The sequence below is a fragment of the Pongo pygmaeus genome, chromosome 5 (assembly GCF_028885625.2).
Source record: "Pongo pygmaeus isolate AG05252 chromosome 5, NHGRI_mPonPyg2-v2.0_pri, whole genome shotgun sequence".
NCBI lineage: Eukaryota > Metazoa > Chordata > Mammalia > Primates > Hominidae > Pongo > Pongo pygmaeus.
Window position 1 is genome coordinate 32,682,988 of NC_072378.2, and position 25,653 is coordinate 32,708,640.

Below are 25,653 nucleotides of genomic sequence, written 5' to 3' on the forward strand. Positions count from 1 at the left end.
CTTTTATATTAGCATTAAAAGTTATTTATACACCATCATTACAGTATTAGAATATTCTGAATTGACTGTATATTTACCTTACCAGTGAATTTTATACTTGGATATTTTTTCATTTTACTAATTATTGGCCTTTCATTTCAGCTTGAAGAACATTCTCTAGCATTTCTTGTAAGGCAGATCTATTGGTGATAAACTCCCTCAGCTTTTGTTTGTCTGATAAAGACTATCTCTTTCTCAGATCTGAAAAACAGCTTTACGGGTAAAGAGTTATTGGTTGGCAGTTTTTTTCTTTCAGCAAATTGAATATATCATCCCACTATGTACTGGCCTAGAAAATGTCTGCATAGAAGTGCTAATATCCTTTTGATGTACCTTTAAATGTGATATGCTTCTTTCAAGATTCTCTCTTTAACTTTGATTATTGACAATTTGACATAATGTCTTGGAGAAGTCTTCTTTGGGTTAAATACAATTGGAGAGTTTTGAGTTTCATATATCGAGATGTCTATATCTCTTCACAGATTTGGAAAGTTTTTAGCAATTATGCCTTAAATAAGCATTTATTCTATTTCTCTTTTCTTCTGAGACTCCAATAATGCAAAAAGTTAGCTCCCTTGATGGTGTCCCATAAATCTTGTACATATTTCTTCATTTCTTTTCTTTGTGTGTTTTTTTTTTGTACTCTGACTAGATAATTTTAAATGATTGGTCTTTGACTTCTCTTATTCTTTCTTGTACTTGATCCATCATCTTGGAAGCTCTCTATTCCCTTTTTTTTTTAGTTTAGTCATTGCATCCTTCAGCTCCAAAATTTGTATGGCTCCGTTTTGTTTTTTTTTCTCTTTGTTGAACTTCTACTTTTGTTCTTGTGTTGTTTTCCTGATGTCATTATATTGTTTGTGTTGTCTTGTAGCTCACTGAGCTTTCTTATAACAATTGTTTTGGATTTTTTGTCAGGCAACTGGTGGATTGATTTTTAGGCAAACCTTCATTTTTGGGGGTTAGTTACTGAAATATTATTGTGTTCTTTTAGTGGTGTCATGTTTCCTTGATTTTTATGACCTTGAAGTCTTGTCTTGCATTTTCACATTTGAAGAAACAGTCATCCTGTTCAGTATTTGTTTGTGCCTACTTCACAGATGGGATTTTTTCCCTTTTTTTGAGACAAAATCTCACTCTGTTACCCAGAGTGGAGCAGTGGCATGATTGTGGCTCACTGCAGCATCAAACTCCTGCGCTCAAGCAATCCTCCCACCTCAGCCTCCTGAGTAGCTGGGACTGCAGGTGTGCACCACCACATCCAGCTGATTTTTTTTTTTTTTTTTTTTAGAGACAGGGTCTCACTATGTTGCCCAGGCCAGTCTCGAACTCCTAGGCTCAAGAAGTCCTCTTGCCTCGGCCTCCCAAAGTGCTGGGATTTCAGGCATGAACCACCACACCCAGGCTAGATGAGATTTCTAAGATTGTGCCTTCTCTCAATCCTGCAAAGCCAGTCCAGGTTCTGAGAGCCTTCCCTTTGTTTTCCCTAGGGTGGTGCTCTGGAATTCTCAAGTTTGTGTCCTTTTTTCTGACCCCACGAAGTCAAACTGACTGTGAGATGTTTCCTTTTGTTGTCCATGGTGGCTCATATGGGGACTCAGCCTAGATGGGAGAGTGAAATGTGTGAAAGGCGTGCCTGTGGGTCAGTAGTGCAAGGGGCATAGGTCACGCATCTCAAATGGCAGGCTTTCTGATGAGGCTTTCTTATGAGTGGGTTCTGCAGTCTCTTTTTCCCTGCTCCCAGCCTCTCCTAACCATTCAACTATGCTGATCATCTCAGTGTTCTGGGTGGAGTGAGAAATAAGTTGGCTTATTTCGGACAGCATCCTGAATGGCTGGGGGATGTGGGCACTCATTAAGTTCTGCACGTTTTTTCTGTGGGAGAAATTGTGGACCAAGTGGGTCTGTCTCAGCATTGAGTTGTGCCACCCTGGGGGAGGAGTGATGTGGGTAAAGTGAAACTACCCTGTTCTTCTTACCCTCTTTAATACATCTGTTCTAGGATTTTATAACCTGACAGTGTGCTGGAACTTCTCTGCTGGACTCCTGGACTCCCACAAGGGTATTGTCTCATCTGTGGATAGTTGTCTAAATTGATACTTCTGTGTGGGAAGAAAGCTCCTGTTCTACTATTTTGCTGATGCCTTTCTCTCATATTACTTTTGTTAAATAATTAGGAGTTGGATAGGAGAGGAACTGCATGGCTTTGGGGAAAATGGTGCCTCATAGCGTGATGGTGAACATTTGTGAACATTTCTCAGAATATTCTGTAACTGCTTTCATTTCTTCTTCTTCTTTTTTAAATTTTGGTAAGTTTTTATAGCCTTTTATGTTGTGGCAGGAAGCAGCACTGATTTTCCTTTAATTTTACAAAAATCTCTACATATACTTACCTCGGTTATCATATGAAGTGTCTAGAGAATTGAAAAATTGTAAGATTTTTAATTTCTCATAAACAGACTCCTATATTAATTTCTTAGCAATACAATAATTTACCACTTTCTGTTGAATATGCATGTTGGGATCCTAAAAGAGAAGATAAAAACATAATGAGATTTTACTTCAACAAATAAGTCTATATTATTTTTTGTTAGAGAAAAATCTGTTTACCTCTTCCTCTTTTAGATCTGAGAGGAAAAATCTTTTAGGAAAGAAAAAAACATATTAACTTTACCAACAGTTCATTAAAAAATAAGTTTATCGGGCCGGGCGTGGTGGCTTACGCCTATGATCCCAGCACTTTGGGAGGCCGAGGCGGGTGGATCACAAGGTCAGGAGATCGAGACCATCCTGGCTAACACGGTGAAACCCCGTCTCTACTAAAAATACAAAAAAATATTGGCCGGGCGTGGTGGCAGGTGCCTGTGGTCACGGTTGCTCGGAAGGCTGAGAGAGGAGAATGGCGTGAACCTGGGAGGAGGAGCTTGCAGTGAGCCGAGATTGCGCCACTGCACTCCAGCCTGGGCGACAATGCGAGACTCCATCTCAAAAAAAAAAAAAAAAAAAAGTAAGTTTATCATTAGTCTCAATCCAACTACTAAAATATTTGCTAGTTTCCCAGATATTCCCATTTTCTTTAGGTTCCATTTCAGAAAATAAAGAGGGAATGCCATGGCACTGTGCTCTTCACTCTTGTTGTTCATGATAGATGAATCATAGAGGTAAGAAGAAGGATGGACCAAGAGTCCAAGTGTGGGGCATGGACAGCAAGTGAAGTGACTGAGTTACTTTCTCTTTTCTTTCCTCAACTCTCAGGGATCTATATGCTTGTAGCTTGTGTGTGTGTGTGTGTAATTATTTCCACATCCACAATCTCACAACCTTATAGTTCTGGTGTAGCTGGTGGGCCTGGCGTGGACAACTTTAGTGGCTTCCAGCAAGAATGAGAGGTAGCTCTAGTGGTTCTTGTTGAGTTCTGGAGATAGGACTAGTCAGAAAGAGAGAAAGAGGGAAGGAAAGAGAGAGAGAGAGAAAGAGAGAGAGAGAGCCGAGGGAGATAGGACTAGTCAGAAAGAGAGAAAGAGGGAAGGAAAGAGAGAGAGAGAGAAAGAGAGAGAGAGAGAGAGAGAGAAAGAGAGAGAGAGAGCCGAGGGAACATCTATAGGCAGCCCTAGTGAGTGGATATTGAAAGAGAACATTGAGTGTTGGGGCGTGAGGGTTAGGAATAGCCATGGTACATTGAAATTAGTGGTACTGGTGTGTCCCTTCAAAAAAGTAGACAGTGCATTGCCGTCTTCTCATAACTATCACGTTTCAAAACCTGAATTCGATATCCAGCTCCCTCCTCAGCTAGGTGAACTTGAGTAAGTCTCAATCTTTTGAGCATAAATCTCATCTTCTTAAATGGGGATAAGCTTTGTTTACTTCTTATACTGTATGGCTTTCAAAGTGTATTTTCACATATACTATTTTCCATTTCATATTCATTTTATCCACATTTTAAACATCCAGGAAATTGTTTCAGAGAGGTTCCTTAACCTTTCTAATATCTTGGAAGTAAACAGAAGATGGAAATGAATTCTTTTGATGGTCTTAAGAAGGAGAATTATTTACCTTTTCTGAGAAAAATGCACAATTTTTCTTGAGAAAGAGAGAGAGAGGAATGATAAGCATTTGGATGTTATAAAAATGAAAGATATGCTGACTCAATAAATGATGCTCAAAGGGAGATGAATTGATTCACAATCTAAAGAGTATATTCCTTCATTAACTGTATAGTAGTTCCTAATCTATTTACCTCTACCATCCTCATAGTCCAGAAGTCTAGCACCTATAAAAAAAGGGAGAGCACATGATTTTGCTTCTTGATTATTAATGAGGCTTTATTTAAGACTCTGAGAACTAATGTAAACATAAACTCCTAATGGTGAATAATGATGTGAATTAATTTACTTTGCAGGAAATAGGAATTGTGCATAAGCTGCAAGAGCTGATGATGATAAGTGACTGTGTCAATCACCAATTTTATAATATTAGCCAGGCTAAATGATAGTCAGAAGGAGTTTCAGAGTTTCTTTTACCTCTTGATACTTCAGCAGCTAGTCTGCTATTTTTTGCCTTATACCAATCCTGTGCTATCTTTCTTAGCAACTTTGGCATCTCTCCAGACCTTTCCATGGAAAATCTTCTTCACTTCTTCACATCCTGAAGTTGGTACTCTTCCCAATCATAATTACCCTAACTGTGTTCACTCTCGTTATTCTAGGATACATTATATTTTTCTATCCGGCCACTTCACTAAGGCCCTCTTCATGAATGGATTTAGGCTTTTTACTGAACCTTCTGTTCCAGTGCCTGAGGAGTTTGCTATTTCCATGGGTTAGTATCTCTGTTGCTGCTCTCAGACCACAGGAAGCATCTGAAGAGAGCCTCAGAATTATGCGGGCCTACCCAGTATTAATTAATTCTCCCCAACTCCATTTTGGCATTCAGTACTGCTCAGAAATCTCTGGTAGATTTCTCCCACTCACTTAGAAGCAGTTCAGTTCATGCAATGGTGCACTATGCAAGGTTCTGGAAACACAACTGTAAACAAGACAGATTTCATTCCTGACTTGTGAAAATTCTATAAATACTGTACTTTTTTTTCTCATGAGTGTAAGTACTTACTTTGTTCTGAACTGTATCTGGAGATATACATTTCTGTGGAGGAATTAGGCAAAATGTTTTTATTAGTTACTTAGGAGAAGTGTTCTTCCTCTAATCAAACTCTTCTCACTCTAAGCTGTGCTTCTTGTTTACCAAGGTGGTCCTCCTGATATAACGCATTGTTGTTCTCACCCATTTTCCACATCTCCCATCAGCCCTGTTTTACCTATCTTTTCACACTATTTGTGCTTTGAGGGCTCACAGGCATTGAGGGTGGGAAACAGGGAGGGAATATAGCCAATTAGAAAGTTGTGGGAGAGAAACAGAAAAATCCAGGAAAGAGAGACCTTATGGCATAGAAATAGGTCTTAGGTTTTATGAGCTCTATCTCTGTTTCATCGACAAGTACTACTCTGTATTTGTCTCTTCTTATCATCTCCCCAAATTAAGTCACTAAAAGTCTCCAATTCTTTTTATATAATACTAGATACTGGTGTTTAGCAACATACTGTCTTCTCACTTCTATTTTTTTTTTTTAACTCGGGTAATTTCCCTTGGAGCTCAGGTAATTTTCTTTTAAAGTATTCTTATTACTTTTGCTAAACTCTGTGATTTTTTTTTTTTTTTTTTTTTTTGAGATGGAGTCTTGCCCTGTCACCCAGGCTGGAGTGCAATGGCGTGATCTTGGCTCACTGCAACCTCTGCCTCCTGGGTTCAAACAATTCTCCTGCCTCAGTCTCCCGAGCGGCTGGGATTACAGTCATCTGCCACCATGCCCAGCTAATTTTTGTATTTTTGGTAGAGACGGGGTTTCACCACGTTGGTCAGGCTGGTCTCGAACTCTTGACCTTGTGATCCGCCCGCCTCGGCCTCCCAAAGTGCTGGGATTACAGGCGTTAGCCACTGCTCCCGGCCTATCTGTGATTTTTTGTTTGACATTATTGATAATGTAAACCTTGGGAGTTAAAAGTGCAGGGAAAATCACTAATAGGTCAGAGATTCTTTGACTCAAGTATTCAAACAGATTCCCAGAATATTGGGAAAGTCTCTAGCTGTTGGATGAGTGAGATGAACTCAGACTGAATCTTGGCATCCCTCCCTCCATGGTTTTCACAGGAAATCTTCATTTTGACTCATTATTACTCACCACTTTGCTTACATTGTGCCCATCTTGTTAACAAAATAGCCAGGATGGCAAGTCCCAGTAGAGTCAGGATGACAGCCAAAGTTATTTCTGAAAACAAAAACTCACCTGTAAACATGCTTATTTAGACCAGGAAATTACCAGAAACAACTTCTGATCATCTCTTACTATCCACCAGATAGACTTTTTTTTCTTTCCCCTTTCTGCTACTTCAATTCCTTTATTCTTTTATTTGCCTCATATTACTGTCCTCACATTCCCGCCCCTGCCCATTTTTAGCTCTTACATTGGTTCTTTGGTCATATACTAAGAACCTCAGATGCTGTGTACCCTTGGTTTAGAGTTGGCAATCTGACAGATTTCCTCCTCAGTTGAACCCTTTACTCCCCAGGCAGGAAGAATGTTAAAGGGAGTCAGTGAGACGTCTATGAAGCTATCCACTGGGGTATGGGGAAAATATTAGAACTTCTATTTTCTGTGTAATTTTAACTCATACCTTTAAAGTTGCAAGATTTTCTATATATAATGTGTATATATATAGCTATAAATTCATAAGATTTATAAATATACTTTTATAGGGAATGCATACTCAAAACATTTTTATGAGTGAGTGATCAAAAAACTTTCAGCACCTTGACTGAAGGATGCTGACTGAAGGTGGTTTTATTAATGAAAGCCACAGCAAAGGACAGAAATTTCTTATCACAGAAAAACCTTTCAGTCATCACTCGCCAACCTCCTGATGACAAGATGGATATTTGTGAGGTTTGTTATTGTGGTTAGTAGGATAAAACATGCTGGGATTGCTTAACTTGTGTTTGTTTATGTGTCATTGATATGCATTCAATTGATGTAAGATGGAGTCTTGCAGCCATAGGAGAGAAAAATCTTAGACAATATCATATGGTTATAAAGGGCAGTGGCTACGAAGGATCGGGGGAGAAAAAAAAAGAAAAGAGAGAGAGAGAAAGGAAAGAAGAAAAAAAACCCATAAATCTGCCTGTGAAAGTAAAAACTCTGAAGAATATTGAGCTCTGAAAGACTAGGAAAGTAGATTACACCCAGATTAAGACTACTTCAAACAAACAATAGGTGAATCCATCTCAAGATATAATAACACACCTCCAACCAGGGCAGATTAGGCATTTGTCTACTGAGTCTTCTAGGTGTCTGGTCCTGTGAGAAAATTCTCCTGCCAAATCAACTTTTGGAGATTTTCTTCTAATGTACCTCTAAAATGAACAGCAAGTAGTCAATATGCCCTCTATTACGTGAATTTTTTTTTCTAGTGTTAAATAACTCATCGGGGATGAAAGGATAACTAGATGGTGTACTCAGTACTACTGTATATTCCCTTTCTTCCTTTAGTGTCTGAAATGCCCTGTCTATAGCGCAGTTAGAAGATGGTCCACCCTATTAATAGGGAAAATGAGAGGAAATCATTATTTCTGAGTTGAGGCAGATTATAGAGTGACCATACTACAGGAAGTGAGATAATGGGCTAAGGAATTTTCCTAGTGCTACAGAGGATGGTTATTTTCTTTGTTCAGTTTAAACTCTAGAAACCAAAGGAGAAACCAGCACTATCAGCCTAGAGCTTAGTTAACTGTGGGTTGTTTCCCCCAGGCTTCCAGAGGAATCAATAAGAGTGAAAGAAAAAAAATATTGATTTTGAAAAGGAAGCAGGCAAGGAAGATAAAGCAGTTGTGTTAAAGTCCGTAAGTCCCTAAGAGGAGACTCCTGAACTATTAGAGTCGAGGAAGCCTCAAAGAGGGAGTTAGTCCATACCCAAGACTGTCATTTTCCACGTATTGTCTCCAGCAAGTCTCGCATCATCTGGATTTCTTTGTCAGAGAGAGACCAAGATAAAACGAAAAACTCAAGTTCACTGTTTCTGAGCAATACGAACTTGGGTGTCAGGGAGGCCCTTACAGGCAGAGATGCAGAGGATCACTGAGAAATGGTGTGGAGTAGATTGATCAGACCTAAGCAAATGATGGGAGTATGGCCTGTGAAGGTTCTAGAATCTGTGTCATAACAGAGACTTAGAACATTAGTGAGGTAGGAGAAAAGGCAGAGGAGGATCAAAAGGCTAGGAAGATTTAATAATACTTTGGAGGACCTTGAACTTGTATAGGATACTGGAAGGGAACTCACTCTATCTGGGCTTTAGAATTATTTCTAGTTTTTCAGAGATTTTTAAGGCCAGAGACTGTATATCATTAATCTTTGTAACTCTTTTTTTAAATATTTTTTGAAGACGGAGTTTCACTCTTGTTGCCCAGGCTGGAGAGCAGTGGTGCCATTTCGGCTCACTGCAACCTCCGCCTCCTGGGTTTAAGCGATTCTCCTGCCTCAGCCTCCCAAGTAGCTGGGATTACAGGCATGCACCACCACACCCAGCTAATTTTGTATTTTTAGTAGAGTTGGGGTTTCTCCATGTTGGTCAGGCTGGTGTCGAACTCCCGACCTCAGGTGATCCACCCGCCTTGGCCTCCCCTGGGATTACAGGCGTGAGCCGCTGTGCCCGGCCTAATGTTTGTAACTCTTGAGGCAGAGAACCTTCCACAGAATAAGCATTTTATAAATGTTTGATAATTAAAAATGAGAAAAATGACTATATTTAAAAAAAGGCAGACTGGATAAAGAAAAAGTGGTAAATATACACCATGGAATACTACACCACCATAAAAAATAATGAGATGATGTCCTTTGCAGCAACATGGATGGAGCCGGAGACCACTATTCTAAGCAAACTAAAGCAGGAACAGAAAACCAAATACCATATGTTCTCACTTATAAGTGGGAGCTAAACAACAAGAACACATGGACACTAAGAGAGGAACAACAGACACTGGGGCCTACTTAAGGGTGGAGGCTAGGAAGAGGGAGACAACATATCTCTTGGGTATTATGTTTATTACCCAGCTGACTAAAGAATCTGTACACCAAACCCCCCAACACACAATTTACCCATATAACAAACAATTACATATGTGTACCCTTAAAACTAAAAGTTAAAAAAGAAGAGCCTTGAAACAAATGAAGGTGAACAAAGGAAGTCAAGTTGTTGGAGTTAGATAGCAAGAAGAAATCCAGTCCAGAGGTCTGTGGTGCTAGGAAGAGTGAGCCAGTAAATGGGATCTCATAAGCCACTGTGGAGAACAAGGAGAGTAATAAACACCTTTTATTGAGTGCCTATTGACTACAAAGTTCTATAGTGGGTAACTTATAAGCACAAACTTGTTTAATCCCTAATAAACTGTACAATGAAATTCTTTGAGATGGAGAGAGACACTAGAAGTTACCCAGCCAACAAATGGCAGAGTTTCTGACTCCAAAGCCCACACTATATTCACAAAGCCACATTTTGTTTCAGTCTTCTATGCATCCTGTGGTGGTGTGGTGATTTCTAAGTTAAGAAGTCAGTCACTTGAAGAGGAAGGTGATGCCTTCTAGTTTTAGGATGCTCCACCTGCCAAAAATAATCTCAAAATTGTTGAAATTATTTTTCTGTAAGTGTTTTATGCATATTTATGGAACACCATCAAACATACAAATATATGAATTATGGAAGTACCAAAAGAAGAGAAAGAGGAAGGGGCAGTAAGCTTAATCAATGGAATATTATCTGAAAATTTTCCAAATCTTGAGAGGGATATGAACATCCAGATTGAAGATGATCAAAGCATCCCAAGCAAGTTCAATTCAAAAAAGACATACTCCAAGATATATTATAATCAAATTGTCAAAGGTCAAACACAAAGAGAGAATTCTGAAAGAAACATCACATGTAAGAGATCTCCCATAAATCCATTACCAGACTTCTCAATGGAAACCTTGCAAGTCAGGAGGAAGTGGGGTTACAGATTTAAAGTGCTAAAAGGAAAAGAAATATCAACCACGAATACTATACTTGGCAAAGCTATTTATGACAAATGAAGGAGAGATAAAGAGATAAAGACATTTGAAGACAAAAGTTGAGGGAGTTCATCACCATGAGACCAGCTTTACAAGAAATGCTAAAGGGAGTTCTGGGAGTTGAAACAAAAGGACAATAAATAACAACATAAAAACAGAAAAAGTGAGGCCAAGGTGGGCAGATCACGAGGTCAGGAGATCGAGACCATCCGGGCTAACACAGTGAAACCCCGTCTCTACTAAAAATACAAAAAAATTAGCTAGGCATGGTGGCGGGCGCCTGTAGTCCCAGCTATTCAGGAGGCTGAGGCAGGAGAATAGCGTGAACCTGGGAGGCGGAGCTTGCAGTGAGCCGAGATCGCACCACTGCACTCCAGCCTGGGTGACAGAGCGAGACTCCGTCTCAAAAAAAATAAAAAATAAAAAATAAAAAAAAAGAAAAAGTATAAAACCCAATGGTAAATGTATATATATAACCACATTCAGAATACTCTAATATTGTAAAGGTGGTGTATAATCACTCTTACAAAAGTTAAAAAACAAATGTATTTAAAATAACTATGGCTATAGTAATTGGTTCGCAGATACATCATATAAAGATATCAATATCATAAACTGTATATGTGTGTGAGAAACAAAAGTGTAGAGTCTTTGTACTGTATTGTAGTTCAGGTGTTATAGCTTAAATTAGGGTATTATAACTACAAAATATTTTTTGTAAGTCTCATGGTAACCACAAAGAAAAAATCTCCACAGATACCCAAAAGATAAAGAAAGAAATGAAAGCAAACCACTAAAAAAATTACTAATTACAAAGGAAGACAGCAAGATTATAAGAAAGGAACAAAAGAACTACAAAACAGTAAAAAAAACTTAACAATATGTCAATAGTAAGTTCTTATCTGTAAATAATTACTTTAAATGTAAATAGATTTAATTCTCCAATTAAAAGACACAGAGTGGCTGAATGATTTTGAAAAAAAGAAAAAACAAGATCCAACAATATGTTGTCTAAAATAGCCCACTTGAGACTTCAGGACACGCATAGACTTGAGAGTGAAGGAATGGAAAAAGATATTCCATGAAAAGTATAACTAAAAGAGAGCAAATGTGGCTATATTTATATCAGGAAAAAATAGATTTTTAAAAACTATAAAAAGAGACAAAGAAGGTCATCATATAAGGATAAAGGGGTGAATTAATAAAGAGCAAATAGTAATTGTAATTATATATGTACCCAACATCAGAATACCTAAATATATAAAGTAAATATTAATAAATCGAAAAAGTGATTGCAAGATTGCCATCTGGCAATACGATAATATTAGTGGACTTCAATTCTGCATTTTCAACAATGTAGAGATCATCCAGACATAAAATAAATAAGGAAACACTAGATTTGAAATACATTGACTAAGTGAACCTAAGACATATACAGAACATTTCATCCAATAGCTGCATTGTTCTCAAAGCACATGAAACATTCTCTATGATAAATAATATGTTAAGCCACAAAACAAGTCTTTAACAAATTTAAGAAGATTGAAATTATATCAAATATTTTTCTGAACGTAATGGAATGAAACTGAAAATAACAGAAGGAATTTTGGAAAAATCACAAATATGTGAAAATTAAATAAGATGCTCTGAATAATGAATGGGTCAAAATGAACTTAAAAGAGAAATAAAAACCATTTTGAGCCAAATGAAAATGGAAACGCTGCATACCAAAAATTATGGAATGCCGTAAAAGCAGCTCTAAAGGAGAAGTTTATAGCAAAAGCCACCTACATCCAAAAAAAGAGAAAGATCTTGAATAAACAACCTAACCTTACACCTCAAGGAACTAGAAAAAGAAGAACAGGCTGGGCGCGGTGACTTATGCCTGTAATCCCAGCACTTTGGGAGGCCAAGGCGGGTGGATCACGTGGTCAGGAGTTCAAGACCAGCCTAACCAACATAGTGAAACCCCGTTTCTACTAAAAATACAAAAATTGCCAGGCATGGTGACGTGTGCCTGTAATCCCAGCTACTTGGGAGGCTGAGGCAGAAGAATCGCTTGAACCTGGGAGGCAGAGGTTGCAGTGAGCCGAGATCGTGCCACTGCACTCCAGCCTGGGCGACAGAGTGAGACTCTGTCTTAAAAAAAAAAAAAGAAAAAAAAAAAGAAAAAAACAATAAACTAAGTCCAAAGTTATCCTTGGTTATGTTTATCCTAAATGTTTTATTATTTTGGTGGTAATGTAAATGGAACTTTTTCCTTATTTCATCTTTACATTCATTTTTCAATGCTAGCGTGTAGAAATATACCTAACTTTTGTGTCTTGATCTTATATTCTGCAACTTTGTTAAACTTATTAGCTTTAAGTGTGTGTGTGCGCATGTGTGTGTCTGTGTGTGCGTGTGTGTGTCTGTGTTCTTTAGGATTTTCTATATTTAACATGATATCATCTGCAGATAAAAATAGTTGTACTTCCTAGACAGATGTATTTTATTAATTTTGTTGCCTAATTTTTCTGAGAATAACCTCCAGTAAAATGTTGACTATGAGTGATGAGAATTAGCACTTTTTTTTTTTTTTTTTTTTTTTTTTGAGACGGAGTCTTGCTCTTGTCACCCAGGCTGGAGTGCAATGGCGAGATCTCGGCTCACTGCAACTTCTGCCTCCAGGTTCAAGTGATTCTCTGGCCTCAGCCTCCCTGGTAGCTGGGATTACAGGCACACACTCAGCTAATTTTTGTATTTTTAGTGGAGACAGGGTTTCACCGTGTTGGCCAGGCTGGCCTAGAACACCTGACCTCAGGTGATCCTCCCGCCTCAGCCTCCCAAAGTGCTGGAATTACAGGCATGAGCCACCATGCCTGGCTACATTCATACATATGTCTTATATTTGCTTATGTGGTTACTTTGATCGGTATTTTTTATTTTTTCATATGAATGTAAGTTACTGTTGTGTATCCTTTCAGTTCAGCCTGAAAGAGACCTGGTAGCATTTATTATAGGTCAAGTCTACTAGCATCAAACTCTCTTAGTTTTTGTTTATTTGGATATGTCTTAATTTGTCTTTCATTTTTGAAGGAATGTTTTGACGGGTACAGAATTATTGGTCGACATCTCTTTTTGCTTTTAGCTTTTTAAATACGTCATTTGACTGCTTTGTGGCCTCCACAGTTCCTGATGATAAATAAGCTCTTAATTTTATTGAGGATCCCTTGCCCATGGTGCAACTCTTCTCTCTTGCTACTGTCAAGATTTTGTCTTTGAATTTTAGCAGTTTGATGATGATGATGTGTCTCAGTGTGGATCTCCTTTCTTTCCTACTTGGAATTCGTTCAGCATCTTGGATGTTTCATTAATATTTTTAATCAAGTTTTGAATGGTTTGACCATTAATTTTTCAAATATTCCTTCTGCTCCCTTCTATTTTTTCTTTTCTTCTGTGAATCTCATTATGTTTGTGTTGGGATGTTTGATGACGTCAGATTGGTCTCATATGCTCTGTTCATTAAAAGAAATTTGTTCTTCTATTGTTCAGAATGGATAACTTCAACTGTCCCATCTTCAAGTTCAAAGATTCTTTGTTCTGCCTGCTGAAATTTTCCTTCTGTTGAACACCTCTAGTGTGTCTGTGTGTGTGTGTTTGTGTGTGTGTGTGTTTCATTTTGGCTATTGTATTTTTAACCTGCAGAATTGCTATATATTTCTATAATTTCTCCTTCTGATATTCTCAAATTGCTGAGACATCATTCTTATACTTTATTTTTTCGACATGTCTTATTCTACTAATTACAATATCTGGGCTTCTTCAGAAACAGTTTCTTTTTATTATTTTCTGTGCATGGGTCATGATTTCTTTTTTCTTTACATGCCTCATTATTTTTTGCTGAAATCTAGACATTTTGAACATTATAATGTTGCTATTTAGAAACCAGATTTCCTCCCTTTACAGAGTTTGCTGTTGTTGCATTTGTTGTATTACTACTTGTTTGTTTAAGATTTTTCTGATCTAATTTTATAAAGTCTCCATTCTTTCCTGAATGTAATGTTTGATGTTTCTGCCCGGTTAGCTTAGTCATTAGCTAATGACTGAACAGAGACAATGCCTAGAACCAAAAAAGCAAACGCTATGCTAGTCTGTGTCAAGGAACTCTGTGTGTGTGTGTGTGTGTGTGTGTTGAGTGTGTGTGTGTGTGTTGAGGTACACCTTCAACATTCAACCAGTCTCACTCTTGCCCCTCCAACAAATGCCCAGTGAATTTGTGCCCAGTAAGGTCCAGGTCATCTTCTTCCTACAGTACTTAAAGCAAATCAAGGGGGATCTTGGCAAGCTTTCAGATGACCCTTATAGATATATAGAAGTTTTCCAGACTTTCACCCATATATTTAAACTCTCCTGGAGAGATGTTATGCTACTTTTGAATCAGACCCTGATGGACACTAAGAAGCAGGCCGCTCTGCAAGCAGCAAAGAGTTTGGGAATGAGCTTTGTATCACATATGGCATCAGGGAAGGGAGCGAACATTATCCAACTGGAAGAGAAGCAGTAAAAGTGAATGACCCTAAGTGGGATCCCAATGACAGGTGGAAGACTGGAAGAGGAGACACTTTCAGATGTGCATAATAGAAGGCTTTTGTAGGACTAAGACCAAGCCTCTCAATTATACTAAGTTGTCCATGATCAACCAGGTATTTGATGAAAATCATACTGCCTTCCTGGAGAGACTAAGAGAGTCCTTGGTAAAGCATACCTGTCTATCTCCTGATTCAGTCGAGGGACAGCTAACCCTAAAGGATAAATTTATTACTCAGGCAGCTCCTGACATCAGGAGGAAGTTGCAGAAATGGGCCCTGGGACCGGATAGTACATTAGAAGACCTTCTGAAAGTGGCCACCTCGGTCTTTTACAATACAGACAGGGAGGCCCAGGAAAGAGAGAGGAAATACAGGAAAGAGACAGAAGCTTTAATGGCCACCAGGCAAGCCCACAAACCCCAGAATTCCCAGGGTACACCTGTTAACTACTAAAGATATGGCCAGAACAGTTATCTCATTCTAAAAGTTTATCCACTCCCATACGAGGTTTAATTTCTTTCACCAGGGTGAAACATCTCAGGGTACAATGTTGTTGTTAGTATATTTCACTTCTTATCTCTGTAATCTTTGGCACTAATTTTTTTTCCTTGTATAATACATGTATTTATTATAGTATGTGTGTATGTATGTATGTATGTAGTTACAGTATGTATAACTTGGATATACATACCCAAGTATATATAATCCATGCATACTTAACCTTATAAAACTTGTTTTTTCTCTTACACCTGGAAGCCATCAACCTCCAAATGGTCAAGGAACTGGAGCCTTGGATGATGGCTCCCCTTTGCTAGGAACCCGTATATAGACCTCTGGGAAGAATCTGACTGCCGTTTTCCCCCAAACAATGCCCCTATCAGCAGGAAGCAGCTAAGACCTGTCATCATCCATATTCGAACAGCAGTTAGATGTACCTCTTCAGACGGGGGAGGTGATATGCAAGAGGGGCAGGGAAGTGCTGGTAAGGGAAGGGCATGGTCCCTGGCTAGGGCTCCACCCCTGGGCCTGTGCCCACAGACCTAGGTGAGGACAGACACTCCTGCCTTCATGCTCAAATGTTGCATTTCCCAAGACCACCCTGGCCTGCCATGCCCCCATCCTGTGCCTGTAAAAATCCTGAGACCCTAGCAGCCAGGGACAGAAGCGGCTGGACGTCGAAAGGAACACATTAGCGGAAGAACACACAAGTGGCTGGATGTCAAGAGGGACACATCGGTTAAAGATCACACCAACAGGAACCAGCAGATGCTGGCACGCTGGCAGGCCATTGACCAGTGGAACAACACGGAGTTTGGCCGGGGCAGTTGGAGGGGAACTCAGCTGCTGAGCAGCCTGATTCCAGGGGAAAACCACCTTCCCACTCCATCTCCCTTCTGGCTCCCCCATCTGCTGAGAGCCACTTCCACTCAATAAAACCTTGCATTCATTCTTCAAGCCCACATGTGATCTGGTTTTTCTGGTACACCAAGGCAAGAACCTGGGATACAGAAAGCCCTCTGTCCTTGCAATAAGGCAGAGGGTCTAATTGAGCTAGTTAACACTAGCTGCCTATACATGGCAAAACTAGAAGAGCACACAGTAACACACGCCCACTGGGGCTTCAGGAACTGTAAACATACAGCCCTGGATGCTGCCATGGGGTCAGAGTCCCACAGCCTGCCCGTCTGTATGCTCTCCCTAGAGGTTTGAGCAGCAGGGCGCTGAAGAAGTGAGCCACTCCCGCTGTTGCAAGCCCTGTGAGGGGGACAAGAAGACCTTTCCCGTTTTAGTATCTTAGAAGGTGGTAACTGCTGTGAAAAGTGAAAAAGCAAGTCAGTGAAAGAGAACTACTGGCAGCTGCAGTGGGATTTCGATTTAAATAGATTATCCTGGATATACCTCTGTGAGAAGGCAATACTTGGGGGAAGTAGGGTAGATATCTAAGTGGATTTCTGAGTGAAGAGTTTTCCAGGCAGAGAAGACAACTACAGCAAAGACCATAAGGTAGGAATGTGTCTGGTGTTTTCAAGGAATATGAAGTGGCCAGGGTCACTGGTATGAACTGATCCAGGAAAACAACAGTAGGAAAATAAGTTAGAAAGGTAATGGATCAGCCAGGCATGGTGGCTCATGCCTGTAATCCCAGTACTTTGGGAGGCCAAGGTGGGAGGACCCCTTGAACCTAGGAATTCAAGACCAGCTGGGAAAAGATGGCAAGACCCCGTCTCTACAAAATAATAAAAAAATTAGGCAGGCATGGTGGCATGCACCTGTAGTCCCAGTTACTCAGAAGGCTGAGGCAGGGGAGGACCCTTTGATCCCAGGAGGTTGAGGCTGCAGTGAGCTATGATTGTTCCACTGCACTCCAGCCTGGGCAACAGAGCAAGACCCTGCCTCAAAAAAAATTGTAACATCTAGTGAACTACTGACAGGACTTTGATTTTAACTTGAGTGAAATAAAGAGATAAGATAGGTCATTATGTAGGCAAATGACATGTTTTTACCTATGCCGGCATAAAGACATAAAACAATTTTGCTGCTGTGTTAAGAAAAGACGATAGTGGGAGGAAAAGAAGAAGCAAGGAGACTACTGTTAGAGTTATCCAGGCAATCGTTGACAGTACTTCTGTCTAGTTTGTGAACTACTGAAGTGCTGAAATGCGTTTAAATTTGTAGCAGTGTTTTCCCCACTGGGGATAAGGGAATGACTCCCAAAGATTGCCAATACCTAGGCATTAAGGAGAGCATAAATATAAGTATGGAATTTCATGCAGACTAGGGTTAAAGGGTCTAAGGATACACCTGAGACAACGTCCAAAAACTAAGGAAGGGAAGAAAGGTGAACAGAAATAGAGTAAATGGGAGTAGTTGCCAGAAGAGAAAGTAATGTCTAATTATACAGCTGTTTATTGATTAACAGAGGGCTTCCAAAGGGCAGTTATTTAGATAAGAACTTCTTAGATGAGAGTGCAACTTAGCTGAGTGTAGTAGACTCTAATCTTAGGCCCTTTGCCATAGACATTTTCTTTCCCCGATGATTTTTTAAATCCATATTTTGTATCTGCAAACACAACACATTTTTCTTTCCCGCAGGTTCCAGAATCTGTGTCTCAAGCCTATATGGCTTAGATGTGATCTAACAAGAAAAGTCTGTCCCCTGTCTGGGTTCCTGGGTCCAACCAGTTGGCAAGTTTTAGCTCTGATTTTGTTTCTTAACTTCTAGAATAACAGGAATATAGGGTATCTTAGTATTTCGATAACAAACTCTGACAAAAGGATATATATCAGAGGTGGGGACTTTCAACAAATATTGGACTAGAGCAAATAAAACTGTCATATGCAGGTGGCATTATTGTATATTTAGAAATTGCAAGAAATTCTACAGCTAAATTTTTGGAATTAATAAGTTTATCAAGGTTATTAAATACAAGAATAATATCCAAGAACCAGCACATTTTTATAAGACAGAAATGAAGAGAACATACAATTTGAAAAGACAATTCACATTATCATCAAAATTACACACTACCTAGGAATAAATCTTTTTAAAAAGTTCAAAATATGTGGATTAAATGTAAAAAAACTTTGTCTTATAGATATCCAGATATAGCTATAGCTTTCTATAAATAAAGAGGCATGTATAGTTTTTAGAGTAAAAATAAACACATATTTTATTTTATTTTATTTTATTTGCTTGCTGCAAAACTTTTGTGACATATTGGCTCCTTAAGCAATATTTGGAAACAGGGTAATACTGTTGAGAAAACAAACATATTACATTTAGAGATTCCAAATGAGAATATATGCTTTACAAATTAAACCACATACTTTGACATTTTCTTTAAAAACTACATTTATAAATTGTATGGTAACACCAATGTTTATCTATTCTCTGGGCCAATCTACTAAATTATCACGATATGGATAATAATCCTACACGGCAATGTCAAAGATGGTATTTAAATAGACATTTGACAGATAGATAGATAGATGCATAGATAGATAGATGATAGACACACACACATAATTTCTGTTTGATTTTTGTGTTTTTATTATTTGTATACCTAGAGTCAAGGGGTAAACTGAGCTAGGTGCAATCTGATTCATTTTATTCTAAGTAAAATAGCCAGGCACAGAAAGACAAATACTGTGATCTCACTTATACATGGAATCTAAAAAGTCAGACTCATAGGAGTGGAGAGTAGAATGGTGGTTACAGGCTGGGGAAGTGGGGCGATGATGGGGAGGATGAGCAGATGTTGGTCAAAGAGTACAAAGTTTCAGTTACACAAGAGGAATATGTTTTTGAAATATGTTGCTAATAACTATGTATATTTTACAAATTACGAAGAGGAAATTTCAGTCTATTCACCAAAAAAAATTGATAAGCATGTGAAGTGGTGATTATGTTAATCAGTTTAATTCAATCATTCACTATATAGCTTAATTTAATAATTCCACTATATATAATATATAGATTTATTTTTATATTTTCATATATTTGTATTTAGTTGTATGTATCTATGAATATGTAGTTATGTATTATTTATATATAGTTACATATTTGTATATATATTTATAGTCTATAAATATATGTAATATATAATACACATTATGTTGTACTTAATATATATGCTATGTATGAAATGTATATATAAATAGTTTTGAGGTACATATATCTGCCAAAACTTGACATTATGCCTCATAAATATATATAATTATTGTCTATTAAAAAATAAAATATTAAATATAAGTCAAATTTATTTATATACCAGTAAAGCATATAAAATTATATAAATATTGAAAACAAACCTATGTAAATATAGATATACCTCTTTATTTAAAAGACTTCCTGCAGTCATGGATTGGAAAACTTAATATTACTAAGGTGACAATATTATTCAATGTGATAGGGAGATTCAACGTAATTCCTTACCAAAATCTTAATGGCATTTTTTTTTGATAGAAATAGAAAAATCTCTCTTAAAATTCATGTGGAACATAAAGGGACCTCAAGTAACCAAAACAATCTTGAAAAACAAGAAACAAATTTGCGGGACTCTCACTCCCCAGTTTCAAAACTTAATACAAAGTTACAATAATCAAGAGTGCATGCAGCACTGGTATAAAGAAAAATACAGAGACAAATGGAGAAGCACTGAGAGGCCAGAAGTGAACTCTCAATTCATTTCCCATGGGTGCCAAGACCATTCAATGGGGAAAGGGTGGTCTTTGACAAATGCTGTTGGGAAAATTAGATACCCACATGCAGGAAGAATGAAGTTGGACTCTTACTTTAAGCCATGTGCAAAAATTAATTCAAATTGAATGAAAGACCTAAATTTAAGTGACAAAACTGTAAAAACCCTTAAAAGAGAACAAGGGAAAAAATCTTTATGACAATGACATTGGATTAGGCAATGGCTTCTTTAAAATGACACCAAAAGCATGGACCACAAAAGAAAAATTACATAAATTGGGCTTCGTAAAAATTAAAAACTTTTGTGCATCAAAATACACTATCAAGAGAGTGAAAAGAAGACCTACAGAATTGTTTGCACAGATGCAAATATTCTTTTTTTTTTTTTTTTTTTTAATTTTTATTATTATTATTATTATTATTATTATTATTATTATACTTTAGGTTTTATGGTACATGTGCCCAATGTGCAGGTAAGTTACATATGTATACATGTGCCATGCTGGTGCACTGCACCCACCAACTCGTCATCTAGCATTAGGTATATCTCCCAATGTTATCCTTCCCCCCTCCCCCCAACCCACAACAGTCCCCGAAGTGTGATGTTCCCCTTCCTGTGTCCATGTGTTCTCATTGTTCAATTCCCACCTATGAGTGAGAATATGCGGTGTTTGGTTTTTTGTTCTTGCGATAGTTTACTGAGAATGATGATTTCCAATTTCATCCATGTCCCTACAAAGGACATGAACTCATCATTTCTTATGGCTGCATAGTATTCCATGGTGTATATGTGCCACATTTTCTTAATCCAGTCTATCATTGTTGGACATTTGGGTTGGTTCCAAGTCTTTGCTATTGTGAATAATGCGGCAATAAACATACGTGTGCATGTGTCTTTATAGCAGCATGATTTATAGTCCTTTGGGTATATACCCAGTAATGGGATGGCTGGGTCAAATGGAATTTCTAGTTCTAGATCCCTGAGGAATCGCCACACTGACTTCCACAAGGGTTGAACTAGTTTACAGTCCCACCAACAGTGTAAAAGTGTTCCTATTTCTCCACATCCTCTCCAGCACCTGTTGTTTCCTGACTTTTTAATGATCGCCATTCTAACCGGTGTGAGATGGTATCTCATTGTGGTTTTGATTTGCATTTCTCTGATGGCCAGTGATGGTGAGCATTTTTTCATGTGTCTTTTGGCTGCATAAATGTCTTCTTTTGAGAAGTGTCTGTTCATGTCCTTCGCCCACTTTTTGATGGGGTTGTTTGTTTTTTTCTTGTAAATTTGTTGGAGTTCATTGTAGATTCTGGATATTAGCCCTTTGTCAGATGAGTAGGTTGCGAAAATTTTCTCCCATTTTGTAGGTTGCCTGTTCACTCTGATGGTAGTTTCCTTTGCTGTGCAGAAGCTCTTTAGTTTAATTAGATCCCATTTGTCAATTTTGGCTTTTGTTGCCATTGCTTTTGGTGTTTTAGACATGAAGTCCTTGCCCATGCCTATGTCCTGAATGGTATTGCCTAGGTTTTCTTCTAGGGTTTTTATGGTTTTAGGTCTAACATTTAAGTCTTTAATCCATCTTGAATTGATTTTTGTATAAGGTGTAAGGAAGGGATCCAGTTTCAGCTTTCTACATATGGCTAGCCAGTTTTCCCAGCACCATTTATTAAATAGGGAATCCTTTCCCCATTTCTTGTTTTTCTCAGGTTTGTCAAAGATAAGATGGTTGTAGATATGTGGCATTATTTCTGACGGCTCTGTTCTGTTCCATTGATCTATATCTCTGTTTTGGTACCAGTACCATGCTGTTTTGGTTACTGTAGCCAAGTAGTATAGTTTGAAGTCAGGTAGCGTGATGCCTCCAGCTTTGTTCTTTTGGCTTAGGATTGACTTGGCGATGCGGGCTCTGTTTTGGTTCCATATGAACTTTAAAGTAGTTTTTTCCAATTCTGTGAAGAAAGTCATTGGTAGCTTGATGGGGATGGCATTGAATCTGTAAATTACCTTGGGAAGGATGGCCATTTTCATGATATTGATTCTTCCTACCCATGAGCATGGAATGTTCTTCCATTTGTTTGTATCCTCTTTTATTTCCTTGAGCAGTGGTTTGTAGTTCTCCTTGAAGAGGTCTTTCACATCCCTTGTAAGTTGGATTCCTAGGTATTTTATTCTCTTTGAAGCAATTGTGAATGGGAGTTCACTCATGATTTGGCTCTCTGTTTGTCTGTTATTGATGTATAAGAATGCTTGTGATTTTTGCACATTGATTTTGTATCCTGAGACTTTGCTGAAGTTGCTTATCAGCTTAAGGAGATTTTGGGCTGAGACAGTGGGGTTTTCTAGATATACTATCATGTCATCTGCAAACAGGGACAATTTGACTTCCTCTTTTCCTAATTGAATACCCTTGATTTCCTTCTCCTGCCTAATTGCCCTGGCCAGAACTTCCAACACTATGTTGAATAGAAGTGGCGAGAGAGGGCATCCCTGTCTTGTGCCAGTTTTCAAAGGGAATGCTTCCAGTTTTTGCCCATTCAGTATGATATTGGCTGTGGGTTTGTCATAAATAGCTCTTATTATTTTGAGATACGTCCCATCAATTCCTAATTTATTGAGAGTTTTTAGCATGAAGGGTTGTTGAATTTTGTCAAAGGCCTTTTCTGCATCTATTGAGATAATCATGTGGTTTTTGTCTTTGGTTCTGTTTATATGCTGGATTACATTTATTGATTTGCGTATATTGAACCAGCCTTGCATCCCAGGGATGAAGCCCACTTGATCATGGTGGATAAGCTTTTTGATGTGCTGCTGGATTCTGTTTGCCAGTATTTTATTGAGGATTTTTGCATCAATGTTCATCAAGGATATTGGTCTAAAATTCTCTTTTTTTGTTGTGTCTCTGCCAGGCTTTGGTATCAGGATGATGCTGGCCTCATAAAATGAGTTAGGGAGGATTCCCTCTTTTTCTATTGATTGGAAGGGATGCAAATATTCTAATTAAAATAGTAGTAAGATAAATCCAGTAAAAAAACCAAAAACAAAATACATATAATTAAGTGTAGTTTAATCTTAAAAATATAAATTTTGTAATACATTAATACAACAATTATGAAATTATATGCATAACCATATAAAGCAAAAACAAAATTAAAAACAAGAAAATAAAAACTATATAATCTTAGATGGCACAAACATTTTAAAATAAAAGTTAATATCCATTCATGATTTTAAAAATAAAACAACAGCAGCAACAATATCCTCTAGCAAGGTAAGAATAGAAGAAAATTTCCTAAGTCTACTAGATAGTGCCAGGGAAAAATCAAAAGCTAACATCAAAAACAGTAGTGTTGTATTGCTCACTTTACCCCTAAAATCGAGAACAAGAAAAGAATGTCCACTATTAGTACTTCCAGTAGTGAGGAGGACCTGGCCAGAGGAATAAAGCAAAATAAATAAATAAGTAAATAAATAAATAAATGTAATAAAGATTGGAAAGGAAGAAGACAGTATTGTCATTCACACATAATGTGCTTAAGTACTTAGATAATCAAATGGAATATATAAAACCACCAAACTTCTAGAATTAATCAGGGATTTTAGCAAGGTCTCAGTGTGCAAAATTAATAACAAAAATAAATTTTATTTCCCTACATTAGTAATTAACATTTGGAAAATAAAATGAATATATCACTTACAATAGAATCAAATAGTATGAAATTCTTAAGAATATAGTTAACAAAGTATATGCAAGATTCCTACACTGAAAACTACAAAACCCTTCAGATAAAAATTTTAAAATACCTACATAAAGGGAGAGACTAACAAAAGTGTTGTATCTAGACTATTTGAAGAATTTCTTCAACTCCATAAAAACATAAATGATATAAATAATGCAATAAAATAGAAAAAAGATTTGAATGAATACTTCACAAATGAAGATAGATGATTAAAGAATTTAACATAATCATCAGGAAAATGCAAACCAAAATGAGTTATTACTTTACACTCACTAACCTGGATGTAATTTAAAAGGCTGTAAATATCAATTATTGGTTATGTGGAGTCACTGAAACTCTCATACATTGCTTATTTGAATGTAAAATAGTGCAGCCACTTTGGAAAACTGATTTGTAGTATTTTATAAAAGTAAACACATACCTACTCTGTAACCCAGACATTGTATATGGAATGAAAAGTATAAATGAAATGAAATATGTGTCCACAATCGACTTGAAAGAGAATGTTCATAGCAATTTTATTAACAACAGCCAAAACCTAGAAACATCCAGGTATCCATCGGCAGAAAAATGAGTGGAAAAAACTGAAGCATATTCATACAATGGAATTCAACTTAAAATATAAAAAGAACATACACAGCAATATACATGATCTCAACATTATATTGAATGAAAAAAATTAGATACAATAGAGCAAATAGTGTATTATTACCATATGAAGTTAATGAAAAGGCAAAACTGAACTTTGATGAAAGGAATCAGACTATTGGTTGCCTGTGAAAAATTAATGTTCTTTGTTTTGATTGAGACATGAATTACTTGGGTATATTCAATTGTTAATACTTATAATCTGTGCTTGTAAAAATACATGTCTGTAAATTACACTTCAATCGTTTAAAAAAGAGAGAGTACAAAATTTTACGTTTGAGAGTAGAAATTCAAGCCTAATCTTCTTGAGCCTTTTAAGACTACTGGGTTGAAAGGGAGACAGACCCTAGCTTACTTTATAACACTGATGATATGGATTTGAGGTGAGAGAAAAAAAATATTTTTCATCATCCTAATGAAATTTATGTCTTCTCACATCCACAATTTTTTTCAATCTCATGTCTTTGGAAAATTCTGCTTCGCAAATATGGAAGAAAAAGCTATACCCTCCCCTCTAGGAATCAGAGGTTGTCCTAAAGTCCTCTTTCACATCATTCTCTTTTATAAACCCAGCGTCCTTAAAATTAGTTAGGCCTATAGTCAAGTTAGACTGTAATAATAACTGCCAAACTTGTCTTTCCTAATCTTTTGAATTAGCAAAATATCCTTTATCCAAAGGGAAGAGAAGAAATCCTGTGTCAGGAGGACATAATTGCTATCTCTCCAGAAAAGAATGCCAATCCATGTATCTCTCTTTTTGTTTTTTTAGAGAGAGAGACAAGGTCTCTCGCTGTCACCCAGGCTGGAGTGCAGTGGTACAGACATGGCTAACTGCAGCCTCTATCTCCCAGGCTCAAGCAATCCTTGTCCTCCTGCCTCAGCCTTCTGAGTAGCTGGGACTACGGGCATGTGCCACCAAACTCAGCTAATTTTTTGATGTGTGTAGAAATGGGGCCTCACTATGTTGCCCAGGCTGGTCTCAAATTCCTGTCCTTAAGCTACCCTCCCATCTTGGCCTTCGAAAGTGCTGGGACGTTGGGATTACAGGCTTGAGTCACCACACCAGCCTCCCTCTATCTAGAAACAGAATAAAGGTGAGGGGGTAGGTAGGCAGGATTAAACAAACAAAAAACACTGTCCCCTGTGAATGATCAATTCAACCAAATTAAAGACTATGTATCAAAACCCTGCACCATTCTCCCTACTGATAATCACACTCTTGCATAGTCCCTCACACTATAGCAGGAGTGGTCCGTATGACCAGTTGACAACAGCAGAAATTATGGTATGTTACTTCCTATATT

At 37.7% G+C, this 25,653-nt stretch overlaps 1 protein-coding gene and 1 long non-coding RNA gene across 4 annotated transcripts in view; one reads left to right on the top strand and one right to left on the bottom strand.

The window, feature by feature from the left end:
- The window catches only part of TSBP1 (testis expressed basic protein 1), an 82,308-nt gene extending 74,052 nt beyond the window's left edge, over positions 1 to 8,256 (bottom strand). For 2 of the 3 annotated variants that reach the window (XM_063666080.1, XM_063666082.1), the window contains exons 1-6: positions 8,060 to 8,256; positions 6,275 to 6,361; positions 5,149 to 5,181; positions 4,277 to 4,309; positions 2,536 to 2,565; positions 2,433 to 2,453 (exon numbers count right to left, since the gene is read on the bottom strand). In XM_063666080.1, coding sequence (XP_063522150.1) covers positions 2,433 to 2,453; positions 2,536 to 2,565; positions 4,277 to 4,309; positions 5,149 to 5,181; positions 6,275 to 6,361; positions 8,060 to 8,072 — 217 coding nt within the window. In that variant the 5' untranslated portion in view covers positions 8,073 to 8,256. The remainder of the gene's footprint in view (positions 1 to 2,432; positions 2,454 to 2,535; positions 2,566 to 4,276; positions 4,310 to 5,148; positions 5,182 to 6,274; positions 6,362 to 8,059) is intronic. The other variant, XM_063666081.1, reaches the window with a different exon arrangement.
- LOC129039453 (uncharacterized) overlaps positions 1 to 25,653 on the top strand; it is a 139,648-nt gene that overhangs the window by 113,603 nt on the left and 392 nt on the right. Inside the window, exon 3 of the long non-coding RNA XR_008503323.2 lies at positions 2,042 to 2,101. This is a non-coding gene — a long non-coding RNA (uncharacterized LOC129039453). The remainder of the gene's footprint in view (positions 1 to 2,041; positions 2,102 to 25,653) is intronic.